Source organism: Coloeus monedula (assembly GCF_965178545.1).
Source record: "Coloeus monedula genome assembly, chromosome: W".
NCBI classification, from domain to species: domain Eukaryota; kingdom Metazoa; phylum Chordata; class Aves; order Passeriformes; family Corvidae; genus Coloeus; species Coloeus monedula.
In genome coordinates, this window is record NC_138821.1 from 7,772,011 (window position 1) to 7,785,705 (window position 13,695).

The window sequence follows — 13,695 nt, forward strand, 5'->3', positions numbered from 1 at the left end:
CTTCAGAACACTTCACCTCCCCCCCCACCTTTCTCCCTTCTCCCAGTGACAATGTAAAAAGACAACCCTTCAGATGTTCAGTCTGTTTACCACTTCCATAATAACCTTGTTCAGTCCATTTAGGAAGAGGAGTCTCTCTGCTCGCATGTGAGTCCCTTCCCCCGACTTGCAGCTTTTCCCACAACTGCTTTCGAGGGTCCACTCTTGAAGTTTTTTGGGGTACAATTTTAAGGTTGAGCTGTTCAGAAACAAAAGTTCTCTTCACCCATCTCTGGGAGCATTTCATCTCTAAGAATAGAGGCCCTCCCCCTTCCCTGGGAGCAAAGGGTCTTCCTCATCTTCATCTCTGGGAGCATCTCTAGGAACTGAGGTCTTCTCCTTTCCATTTGGAGCAAAAGTCCTCATCGCTTCCATCTCTCCCTGTTCAAACTTCTCATGAAATTACAGCTGCGTCAGCATCTGCTTATCTCAGTGCAGGTGCTTTTGCTCACAAGTACAAGTTGAATGCTCCACCCCCCATGCCTTCATGAAATTACAACGGGTACTCTGATATATCATAGCTTTACAACAGAATTTCAGCTTTAAGCATCTCCTCTTTCTCTTCCCTCAGGTTTTCAGCTCTTCACAGCACTAAAAGGGTTAATCTCACCTAGGCCTTGCAGCTGGAATGTTGCTTATGGCTGTTGGTCACACGATCTTTTTCCGGACAGCAGGGCAGCTTCAACTGAATCTTGGCCGCACTGGTCGGCACATAGCAGGGCTGGGGGGGGGGGGGGGGGGGGGCGGGGGGCGCAGGTGGAACAGGGCCCATCAGCTCCAGGATGGCTATGGCCCAGCCCGGCCGGGCCTGAGCAGGGCCTGGGCCGGGCCTGCTGGCCCCCACATGGGGCCCGCAGCCACCTGTCCCAGTGCCAGAAACGAGAAAGAGCTCTGCCCGGGATTTGTCTATTCTTAAGTGTGCATCACAGAGGCGGTCACAATTTTAAGTGGCTTAAAAAATTGTCCATATTCAAACTGGCCAGCTGATAGGTTCTATCAAGTCACAGAGGAAGCTGTAAGCACCCCTTTGCAAGAACATCACTTCCGAGACTACGCTTTGCTAACCCATGACCCTCCTCTAAAAGTCCTCCCCCCCTTCAGACAGTAAGGTTGAATTCCAAACCAACAGTTTATATGATTTATACTCATTCACTCTTTGCCAAACGCTTCGCTTTTCTCTGGCCGAGCCCGTTGCCGGGGTACAGAACCGCAGATAGAGCCCCTCACTCGCTTCGCACTTTGACAGCACGTCTCATCCACTCTCACTCACACAGCCGCAGAATAGCAACAGAAAAAACAAGAATAGCAGTACAATAGCACATGACAGCAGAGTCCAACCCCTTAAAGGTACCTTTCACAGTGGGGTCCAACCCCTTTAAAAGTACTTTTCCTCTTGCCCAGGACTAATTTTGGGAGACCCAGTCTTCCTCGGGACTTTCAACCCACCCTCAGAGACTCAAACCCTGGACCTGCAGGTATTTCTGTGTTTAAAAGGAATAGCAAATACCTTAATTTGGTGCAGATGGTCCTTGTCTTCCCCTGCCGTGAGCCAAAGGACAGCTGAGCTCCCCCTGAAAATTCAAGGTCGCGACTGGGAGGTCTGCTTACCCATGGCAGCTGGGCAGAGAGGGTCCCATCTCAGGGTGCCAGATGAATCGCGCCAAAACCGGGCCAGGAGACACTTCAGAGACAGAGTCAGAGAAGTGGGTATTTGCTTTATTCGGCGCGCCGGGTGTGTGGGAATCGCTCCTCCAAAACACACACACCGGTGTTCACTACAACACAGTATTAAGGGTTAAATGATGAATATTCATCACTTTCCGTGGGACAGGTGCGGTTATACAAATTATTTCTCAGAAGTCATTAATATCATTAGCATACGGGCCATGCATGCGCTGTATGTCCTGGTGGTCGCACTGAGGAAGGCTCCTCTTCTTCCTCAAGGGTCTTTATGATGAAGACCAGTAGTCATCCTCACAGTGCACTTTTCACCTTTCTCCCTGGGCATGCATAGTCCTTTGAGAAATGATTCAGCGGTCTCTGGGATAATCCTTGTCCCCCCTATCTTGACAAGATTAGGGCGAATTCGGTTTCTTAGGTTTTGTAATTAACATCTGCTGTCTGAACTAACATTTGCTGTCTCCCAATAGTTAACTTGTGCTTACATGAGTTAGTTATTGACTGCCCCTTCTTCAATCCCCCCTTTTCTTTGGTTATTTGTAATTCTTTACAAATCTTGCATGTCTTTAAAGTAAGAACCCTTCTCTATCTTTTTTCTAAGTTTGTGCTTGTGCCATTGAGCATAAGCATCGCGATTCTAAGTACATAATATCATACAACAGTAACTACTAATACAAACACTGAGTAACAATGCAATAACACAAATAGCTATTACAAACAGTTGTTTAAGCCAGGATAAGTTGGGTAACCATGATGTAAGTTTGTCCCATACCTCTTTAAACCTTCAAGAAGTGTCATCTAAGGTGATCTGATGCAATGTTCACTTTGGATAAATAATTTTAACAGTTTTCTGGGTATGACAATGAGACCCTTTATCCTAGCCCACTCGAGTATCTGTGCTCATTTGTCACTTGTCTTCTTGTATCCAATTTAAATCATCAGTGTTGTATGGTGGGGGTTTTTTCATCCATAAGGATGCTAGAAGGAATTAGAGCTAGGGCTTGAATTTGATCCCTGCCAGCCACTGCCTTTGCTGTTTTGTCTGCCATAGTATTTCCTAGTTCAGCGATAATGTTACCCTGGGAGTGTCCCTTACAATGCATTATAGCCACTTTTGAAGGTTTTACCACTGCTTCCAGTAACTGCATGATTTCAGTAGCATGCTTGATTTCTTTCTTTTGTGAGGTTAATAAACCTCTTTCTTTCCAGATAGCCCCGTGGGCGTGTACCACCCCAAAAGCATACCTTGAATCAGTCTAAATGTTGATAGGTTTTCCTTCGGCCAATGCCAAGGCTCGAGTCATGGCTATTATTTCAGCCTTTTGAGCTGATGTCCCCACAGGTAACAGTTTTGCCTCAATGACAGCATCTGTGGTTGTAACTGCATACCCAGAGAGCCGCTTACCATTCTTGACATAACTGCTCCCATCGGTGAACCAGTTTCCTGCATTTTCTAGCAGAGAGTCCTTTAGGTCTGGGTGGCTGGAGTAAACTGCCTCCGTGGTTTCGATGCAGTCATGCTGTACAGGCTCCTCAGTAGCTTTGCCCTGGAGGTAAGCTGCTGGGTTTAAGACGTTAGTTACTTGGATACTCACATCCTCTCATTCTGCTAGGACAGCCTGGTATTTGAGAAAGCGAGATGGGGTTAACCAGTGATTTCCTTTCTGTGTGAGCACTGCTGACACTGTGTGAGAGACAAAAACAGTTATCTGCTGGCCCAGTGTGAACTTGCGAGCTTCCTCTATGTTCAGGATCACAGCTGCCGCTGCACCCAGGCAGGCGGGCCATCCTTGGCTGACCACGTCCAGCTGCTTGGAGAAATAAGCCACTGGCCTTTTGTATGGTCCCAGCTTCTATGCCAAAAGTCCCAGCGCCAGTCCTTGTCTCTCATGTGAGAACAACAGAAAAGGTTTAGTGACATCTGGTATGCCCAATGCTGGAGCTTGCATCAACTCACGTTTCAGAGTTACAAATGCATTATTAGTCTCTGGTGTCCAGCATAGGTGAGTTCCCTCAGTCTCTTTTAGGAGTTGGTATAAAGGTTTCACAATGAGTCCATAGTTGTAGATCTATAATCTACACCATCTTTTTATTCCCAGAAAAGTTCTCTGTTCTTTGGTTGTAGTTGGCCTGGGCATTTGACAAATTGCCTCCTTCCTGTTGTCTCCCAAGGCTCTTTCCCCTCCTGCCAGTTCATACCCCAGATATGTAACTTTCTGGAGGACTAGCTGAGCCTTTTCAGGAGAGACTCTATAGCCACTTAGTCTCAGAAAATTTAAAAGACTTACGGTCCAGTTCTTGCAGTCTTCACAGGTCCTTGTTGCTATTAGTAGATCATCAATGTACTGCAGGAGTGTACTTTCTCCAAGTGGCGGTGTCCAGGCTTCCAGTTCCTTGGCTAATTGACCTCCATATATCGTGGGGCTATTTTTGAATCTTTGTGGCAATACAGTCATGTAAGTTGGCTTTTTCTCCCTGTTTTGGGGTTTTCCTATTCAAAGGCAAAAATTTCTTGACTGCTTTCAGCTAATGACATACAAAAGAAAGCATCCTTTAAATCTAAAACTGAAAACCACACCCAATCACTTTGTAATTTTGTGAGTAAAGTGTAAGGATTGGCTACTATGGGATGTAGTGTTTTTGTTATTGCATTTATTGTCCTCAGGTCCTGAACTAATCAATAACTTCCATTTGGCTTTTGTACTGGTAGAATTGGGGTATTGTAGGAAGATCTACACTCTCTCAACAACCTCTGATCAATAAATTTAGTAATTATTGGTTCTATTTCTTCTCGTGCTTCATGCCTTAGTGGATATTGTTTAACTGACACTGGTTGTGCCCCTTCCAGTAGTTCAATAATCACTGGGGGAGCCCGTTTTGATCTCCCTGGAATTTCAACATCTCCTACTAATGGGATCACTTGATTTGTTATTTTACTATCTATGGATATTTCTTTTCTTTCAGTCTTGTTTGTTTGGTTGGTTGTTTGTTTTTTTTTCTTTTTTTTTTTTTTTGTTGTTGTTTTTTTTTTTTTCCTAGGCCTGCGTTGATCAAAGAGTGGGTTTTCCCTTTATCTAATCTTAGTGGTTTAACTTACAGTTTAAAGTCCTAGTCAGGTATCTTCAGGATGCTTCTTTGATTGTAGCTTCTTTATACAGTTTTTGTTATAATAATATTCTTACTCTGCTTTATAATTCTATACCTTATGAAGGATTAGTTTTTATGATACAAAACTAACACACAAAACATTTCCATACAAAATGTTCTCATGCAAACATATCTTTATGTCAGGGCTATGCTGTTTTCCAGGAGACAGATTATAGCACTCTTGTCATTTAACATCACACTACAAACTGTGGCTTTACTTTTGGTGGGATTAAAAATGAAATGAATTCTCTTTCAAACTTAGTTGCTTTTTTTGTTGGTTTTTTTTTTTTTTTGTCTCAAGAAGCCTTTTTTGGTTGGTTGGTTGGTTTTTTGTTTTTTGGTTTTTTTTTAATTTAGTGAATAAATTGCCTTCATCACATTCTGCACCTACAACCAAGATTGCAGAATGTGCTATAAATAGGAGGGGTGAGGAAAAGTTAAAATACCCTCTTAAGACATATGGCATGAGATTCAACAGCACATTAGTTGGAGAGCTAGTAGAAGGCTTTTCTGTATTCCTCTTGGTTTAGGAAGGGGGATTCAATCATTTCTCATGTAGCATTTGCTTGTGTTTTGTCAAGATTCTTTAATTCACTAATTAGAAAATTCAAAAAATTTAGCTGGATTATAATAATTTTGAAGCCTTCTGAGGCAGAACTGGGAAGGTTAGTCCATATTTGTAGGATTTCAAATATGTATAAATTCTTATACCAACTCTCAGGATAATATTGGCTGAGACAAATTATACATCTATAAGACCTTAGGCACACCATTTTTCAGTAAAAAGACAAAACAAGTTAGACAAAAATTAAACTCAAGAATAGATAGAATGCTTTAACTTTTATTTGATCTCTCACCAAGTCACTTGCAATGAAAACACAAACAAATTACAAACATTAACCGACTGACAATGCGAGCAATTATGGTGACTGTAGTGGTTTGGTCCAAAATACTCATTACTGTTTATCTGCTGTGAGATAAGAATTAGGAGAAATGCAAAGCAGGCACCAAACTTGAAAGAATATAAAGAAGTTTATTAACAGACCTAAAAGAGGGAAGAAAAAAAATTATACCACCTTCAGAACTCTCCTCCTCCCCCCACCTTCCTCCCTTCTCCCACTGACAATGTGAAAAAACAACCCTTGAGATGTTCAGTCTGTTTAGCACTTCCATAATAACCTTGTTCAGTCCATTTAGAAAGAGAAGTCTCTTCTTGCTCATGCTATGAAAACATTATCACAACGAGACAGCCGCCCACTTCCAAATATTGTTCAGTCCATTTAGGAAGAGGAGTCTCTCTGCCTGCATGTGAGTCCTTTCCCCCGACTTGCAGCTTTTCCCGCAACTGCTTTCGAGGGTCCACTCTTGAAGTTTCTTGGGGTACAATTTTAAGGTTGAGCTGTTCAGAAACAAAAACAGAGGCCCTTCCCCTTCCCTGGGAGCAAAGGGTCTTCATCATCTTCATCGTTAAGACTATCTCTGGAAGCATCTCTAGGTACTGAGGTTTTCTCCTTTCCCGTTTGGAGCAAAAGTCCTCATCTGGTTCATCTCTCCCTGTCCAAACTTCTCATGAAATTACAGCTGCGTCAGCATCTGCCTATCTCAGTGCAGGTGCTTTTGCTTACGAGTTGAACACTCCACCCCCCATATCTTCATGAAATTACAACAGGATACTCTGATATATCATAGCTTCACAACAGAATTTCAGCTTTAAGCATCTCCTCTCTCTCTTCCCTCAGGTTTTCAGCTCTTCACAGCAGTAAAAGGGTTAATCTCACCTCGGCCTTGCAGCTTTGCAGCTGGAATGTTGAATTTTTCTTATCGCAGTGGAGAGGGGGGAGAGCCGAGCCGCTCCGGCTGCCCACGGCAAGGCAGTGGGGGGGGTTCCACGGCTGGAACAGGTCCATGGCTCCAGGATGGCCGTGGCCCGGCCCGGCCTGGCCCAAGCAGGGCCTGGCCGGGCCTGCTGGCCCCCACACGGGGCCTGCAGCCACCTGTCCCAGCGTCGGAAACGAGAGAGAGCTTGGAGGGGGAGTTTGCCTATTCTTAAATGTGGATCACAGAGGTGTTCACAACTTTAAGTGGCTTAGAGAATTGTCCATATTCAAACTGGCCAGCTGATAGGTTCTATCAGTTCCCAGAGGAAACTGTAAGCACCCCTTAGCAAGGACGTCCCTTCCGGGACTATGCTTGCTAACCTATGACATTCTCCACCCCTCACCTCTGTGAAGACACATTTAAGAATTATTGTAACCTATGACAGTGACACTTTAAATTTCATTGGTTTTCACACAGCTCCATCTCATGTGTTGGTAGATTCCTATAAAAGAAAAGTGAAAATTTGGCCCACTAGACCAATTATTAAAAAAGAAGTAAAACGTTTTGGGGCTAACACAAAGTGACAGTGAAGCAATGATTATCACATTTAGGTGTGATTTTGCTGCTTGCAGTTTCCTTGCTCTCAAACTGCTTTCTTTATCTTTGATGTCGGGACATTTGACATTCCTAGAAAAGAGAAAAGAAACAAACTTCCCAAAAAAAAAAAAAAAGAAAAATATGTCTGAGTGAAACAAGAGTTTAATTCCATTAACTTATTCAAGTGGAGTTTTAGTTTTTATTCTATGAAGTGCTTGCTGCACCACTTTTGTTGTCTCCCACCGGTTTTCAGTGGGGTTTCTTCCAATTGATCTTCAGTGGAGGGAGTGAGACTGCTTTTAAAAGTTTTGCAAGAGTTGCAGTCTGTGAATCAGGCATTTGAGTTGCCTTTTTTTTTTTTTTTAATAACCAATCACATTTTTAGTAATCAATCATCTTTTAGTAACCAATTGTTCCTTATCTCAAGTTTGTTTTTTTTTTTTTACCAAGTCCACCCCAGGAGTAGAAAGGTGACTAACAAATTAACCAAGGAAGGACAGCAAAACATTTTCCCCATAGGTTTCTCTACAGCCCCTGCAGATGAGGTTGCATGACAAATACCTGGGCCTGCACAGGGACAACACCATCCCCACAAGGCTGCAGCTGCAGAATTGGCTGCAGGATTAGAATCTGCCAATTCTAGTTCTCCACAATAAACCACAGACTGGTGGGGGAGGGTTCCCCACAAGATAGGAGCTCCGGATTTGCCTCAGGACTGAAACCTGCCAATTTTGGCTTTTCACAACAAAACACAAAAGGCACAGGGGCATGGGTCCCCTCCAAACAGGAGCCTTTCAGCTCTGCACAAGCACTACATAACAGGAGCCTTACAGCTCCGCACAAAACACCAAGCAGAAAAGGGAACTAAACACCCAAATCTATTAACCACAATGTCCACAATTCTTACAACCTCTGCCATCACCTTTGCCATTGCTTTCACCTTTTCCTCATCCCTTCTTACATACACTTGCTGTACTTTTCTAACCAGTTCCTCTCAAATTTCTCACTATTCTCTGCCACTCTCCCCTTACTCTAACATTATTTACACCTTCATTTTCTGTCAAGTTCTTTATTCCTGCTCTTTCTAGTCTGATACCAAGCTCTCTCCTCTGGCATCTTGGACACCACTCACTCCATCTAGTAGAAGTACAATACCACTTTCTCTCACAATTAATACATGCATACAAATACAAGCTTCACAACTGTTTTTATACACTAAACACGGCATTTCAAAAGGGAAATCAGATGGAGCGATATCAGAAAGGCATTGGGGGTCTGGATGTTTTCAATTCAATAGCTAAAATCTTTTCTCTAAAATCTGCCCCCTTTCGGATAGTAAGGTTGAATTCCAAACCAACGGTTTATATGATTTATACTCATTCACTCTTTGCCAAACGCTTCGCTTTTCTCTGGCCGAGCCCATCGCCGGGGTACGGAACCGCAGATAGAGCCCCTCACTCGCTTCGTACTTTGACAGCACGTCTCATCCACTCTCACTCACACAGCCGCAGAATAGCAACAGACAAAACAAGAATAGCAGTACAATAGCACATGACAGCAGAGTCCAACCCCTTAAAGGTACCTTTCACAGTGGGGTCCAAGCCCTGGGGGTCCAACCCCTTTAAAAGTCAGGGTTCAACCCCTTAAAAGTACTTTTCCTCTTGCCCAGGACTAATTTTGGGAGACCCAGTCTTCCTCAGGACTTTCAACCCACCCTCAGGGACTCAAACCCTGGACCTGCAGGTATTTCTGTGTTTAAAAGGAATAGCAAATACCTTAATTTGGTGTAGATGGCCCTTGTCTTCCCCTGCCGTGAGCCAAAGGACAGCTGAGCTCCCCCTGAAAATTCAAGGTCGCGACTGGGAGGTCTGCTTACCCATGGATCCAGCAGCCGGGCAGAGAGGGTCCCATCTGGGTCGCCAGATTGAATCACGCCGCAACCGGGCCAGGAGACACTTCAGAGACAGAGTCAGAGAAGTGGGTATTTGCTTTATTCGGCGCGCCGGGTGTGTGGGAATCGCTCCTCCAAAACACACACACCGGTGTTCACTACAACACAGTATTAAGGGTTAAATGATGAATATTCATCACTTTCCTTGGGACAGGTGTGGTTATACAAATTATTTCTCAGAAGTCATTAATATCATTAGCATACGGGCCATGCATGCGCTGTATGTCCTGGTGGTCGCACTAAGGAAGGCTCCTCTTCTTCCTCAGGGGTCTTTCTGATGAAGACCAGTAGTCATCCTCACAGTGCACTTTTCACCTTTCTCCCTGGGCATGCGTAGTCCTTTGAGGAATGATTCAGCAGTCTCTGGGATAATCCTTGTCCCCCCTATCTTGACAAGATTAGGGCGAATTCGGTTTCTTAGGTTTTGTAATTAACATTTTCTGTCTGAACTAACATTTGCTGTCTCCCAATAGTTAACTTGTGCTTACATGAGTTAGTTATTGACTGCCCCTTCCTCATCGGGCAGACACGGGGTGTTGGGTTAGAGTGTAGAAAAAAGCCTGCGGCGGCAGCAGAAAACAGCGGGCCTGGGCAGTGGCAGCCAGGTTTCTCCATAGCATCTGCTGCACACAGCCGGGGAGACGTGCCCCTCTGGGAAGGGGGAGGGAATCGGGGTCCTGGGTTTTTCCCCTGAGGCACCCAAGTAGATGGTGAGGGTCCTTTCCAGTCCGATCGGGTGTTACTAAGGTCCCAGTTCACTGGCTGCTCTTACGAGCAGAGGCTTACCCACGGTAAAAAAGAAGCGGTGCTGGGCTGGACTCCAAGGTGGCAGCGAATTCTTCCCGCGGTAGCAGCAACTCAACTGTTCCCCTCCGATCCTGAGAGCAAGAGAGAGAGAGGAGCCGAGCCCAGCCCCTCACCCTCCAGCCAAAATCTCGAGGTATTTCTGCCCTTCCAAAAAAAATCCCCTCAGCTAAGAGGCTGCAGCCAGCTGCACCCGTTCCCCCCACCTTGGCCACTTCTTTTGTCTCTCTTAAGTACTGGTCATTATTACCTCTTAGGTGACAGATGGGAGAAAATTCCCTGAGAGAAAGGAAAAACAAAAGAAAACACCTTAGCCTCCAACAGATGATCAGTAGCTCTATAGCAAAACTAAGTGTAGGGAGACAAAATATGATACTTTAATCTAGACTATAGACAGGTTTTAGTGCTAGAGACAAAATGAACTGTTTCTGAGGTCTTTTAGTTTTGACAGTCTGTAAACCTACAGACAAGATATGCTGGGAAACAAGAGGTGCTGGGAAAAATTGATGCCTGTCCATGGTAATTCATGTAGCTCTTATTCTGTTACTTATGTTGCTGTTAGAAGTAGTGGCTATGATCCTTAGATAATTTATCTTTTTTCTCCTTTCCTTTCCCCTCCACCCCTGGCCAGTATGACTTCTCACTGGAAAAGAAAACAATCGAGTGGGCTGAAGATATCAAAAAAATTGAAGAGGCCCAGAGAGAAGCTGAACACAAGGCAGAAGAAGCACTAGCAAACTCAAAAGCAGCTTCAGAGGACATCACCAAAATGGGGTTCTCAGAGGGACCTTGCCCTGAAGTCATGCCTCCTCCTATTAACCCCATCCTCGCTAGCCTGCAGCACAATAATATTCTTACTCCCACACCAGCCAACAGCAGTGCTGTGAAGCAAAAGGTTCTCAGTCCACCTCATCCAAACACAGACTTCAACCCAGCTGATTTTGAATGTGAAGAAGACCCTTTTGACAAACTGGAATTAAAAACTATCAATGATAAGGAAGAATTAAAAAATATCCTTGAAATTCATGTTGGTACTACTGGGCCAATTGTTGCCCAGCTATTAGATAATACTTTGCCCAAAGGAGAGTCTGAGTCTGTGTTGCAAGATGAGAAAGTTCTGACATCCATAGAAAGGGCTACATTGGACTTCAAACCCCTTCACAAACCAAATGGCTTTATCACTTTACCACAGTTGGGAAACTGTGAAAATATGTCCTTGTCTTCCCTGCCCCCTATCACTTCAGTGAGTAACATCAAATCCCTGTCCTTTCCTAAACTTGACTCCGATGAGAGTGATCAAAAATCATCAAAGCTTATGAGCACTTTCCACAGCACTACCTGTCTCCGCAATGGCACTTTGCTCAGCTCTTTGCAGACCTGTGCTCAGAGTAAAACCAGTGAACTGAATGGACACCATATGGTTGGTCTTTCTGCTCTAAATGAGAACAGTGGCATGGAGACATCGACATTACCCTCTTCATCCAGACTGTCTTCCCTGGCTGCGTCAACAGTTTGTACAGAAGAAGAATTATCTCAAAGCACAGCGATTATGGTAAACACGCAGTGGATTAGAGTTGGGGTTGCTGGGGAGATGTGGAGTTGTGGAGGTGCAGAGACAGATGTTTCTTAAATGTCCTGTGGTTTTAGGTTCATTTAATGGGAGAGATGTGTAGATCACGTGTGGTACTTCTTCATTTATGTTGCAAATTGATCAATTAAACCAGTCTTCATACTGGCAGTTCTGAACCTCAGATGATTACTTCACACGTTCCCCTAAATCTGATATTTTTAGACCAGTTCTGGTGACTTTTCTTTCAACTTTTTGGTACTTGTTCATAGTTGCACACTATTACTGTATGCTGCAGCCGTAGGGAGGAGAGAAGATCCAGCAGGCAGGAATTGTGCAGCAAGATTGATTTATTTAATTATTTTACAAACTCTTTTATAGACTTTTTTCTTCGTAGTCTAATTGGACAAAGGATCAGCCACCCCCCTGAGGTGATTGGCTAGAATCCTAAAACATCCATTGTCAAAATATTTTTTTGCTGTACCATAAACATAGTTCTACAAGGTCGCAGGTGTTCATAGTTTACAGAACTTCTGCAAATATCTTCTGTGAGAGAGAAAAGTATCTCACGGGCTTAGAAAGAAGCAGGAAAATTTCTTGCTAACAGCATTTTTGTATCCACAGCACACCATTAAGCTAAGCATATGAGATCTTTGTACAGTCCTGTGTTTTGTCTTATCCAACTAAGATAGATAAGATTCTGAGCTGCTCTTAGGTTTTGAATTAAATCTCTTCTAGATTTGTTCCTAGGTTTGCTTATATATTTGCTTGAAATAATGGAAATGGTGGCTTTTCAAGGAATAGAAGCAATCAGATTTAAAAGCACACGTGCTTTGTCATTCAGGAGAGAAAAAGTGCTTGCAGTTAACCTGGAGTGAAAGAATTGTCTTTTTTTTTTAATGTTTAATTTATTTATTTTCTTTGTGAGATATTTTTAAAATCTAACCTTTTAAAAGGATGAAAATTATGGTCGTCTGAAACCTGGTATTTATCCTCTTCCTTGTAAAGGAGGGGGGGAGAATTGCTTTCTGGATACTAAAAGCAGTCTTGAGGATCATCTTGGATCACTAATGTTACAGTTGGTTGCTGTACAGCCCTGAGACAGGAATTTGATGTTTCATTTCTTCCAACTTGTAGCAAGTTCCAAAATTATTTTGGGGACACTTAACTTCATGCTGGTCTTTGTGAATAAGAGCAGAAATTTGAGTAAGTGTTGAGGTTAGACCCCAGCCAGCAACCAAGCTCCATGCAGCCACTCGATCACTCCCCTGCCAGCAGGATTGGGGAGACAATCAGAATCAGACAAGCAAAAAAGGCCTTGATGCTGTGCAAACGCTACTCAGCAATAACAAAAACATTTCTATGTCATCAACATTGTTTTCTGCACAAATCCAAAACATACTAGTCCATACTAGCTCCTGTGAAGAAAATTAACTCTACCCTAGTCAAAGCCAGCACATTCCACCCCTTATTCCACAGTATTTACATCATGTGCAGGTCCTACACTATCTGATACAACCTCATTAATCACCCCACTCCTTCTCATTCTTTGATATAATACACAGATATCATTCCCTTAGTCTGCAGGTCAGGACACTGCTGTTTGTAAGGCTTCTCTCCTCCATTTATTCATATGGTTCCTGTTTGTCCTGGTTTCAGCTGGAGTAGAGTTAATTTCTTCTCAGTAGCTGTTACAGTGCCGTGTTTTGGATTCAGAATGAGAATGGTGTTGATAACACACCAATGTTTTAGGTTTTTGCTGTCACGTTTATCCTAAGTCAAGGACTTCTTTTTTCCTTGTCTCATGCTCTGCCAGTGAGGAGGTTTACAAAAGAAATAGGGAGGGAGCACAGCCAGGACAGGTGACCTGAACTGACCAAAGGGATATTCCACACCTTAGAACATCATGCCCAGTATGTAATCTGTGGGGAGTTACCCAGAAGGGCACCCAATCTGGGTTCAGGAAGGGGGGTTCTGGCATCAGTCAGCAGGTGGTGAGTAATCGCAATTTGCATCACTTGTTTTTTCCCTTTTGATCATTATTATACCCATTTACCATTTGTTGGGGTTTTAGGAGCTCTCCTGGGTTTTT

The 13,695-nt window shown here is 43.6% G+C and overlaps 1 protein-coding gene across 2 annotated transcripts in view; it reads left to right on the forward strand.

Moving 5' to 3' along the window:
• Nucleotides 1-13,695, forward strand: part of LOC309584615 (ubiquitin-associated protein 1-like) — a 78,798-nt gene that overhangs the window by 45,083 nt on the left and 20,020 nt on the right. For both annotated transcript variants that reach the window (XM_082300737.1, XM_082300738.1), the window contains exon 4: nucleotides 10,668-11,588. In XM_082300737.1, coding sequence (XP_082156863.1) covers nucleotides 10,668-11,588 — 921 coding nt within the window. The remainder of the gene's footprint in view (nucleotides 1-10,667; nucleotides 11,589-13,695) is intronic.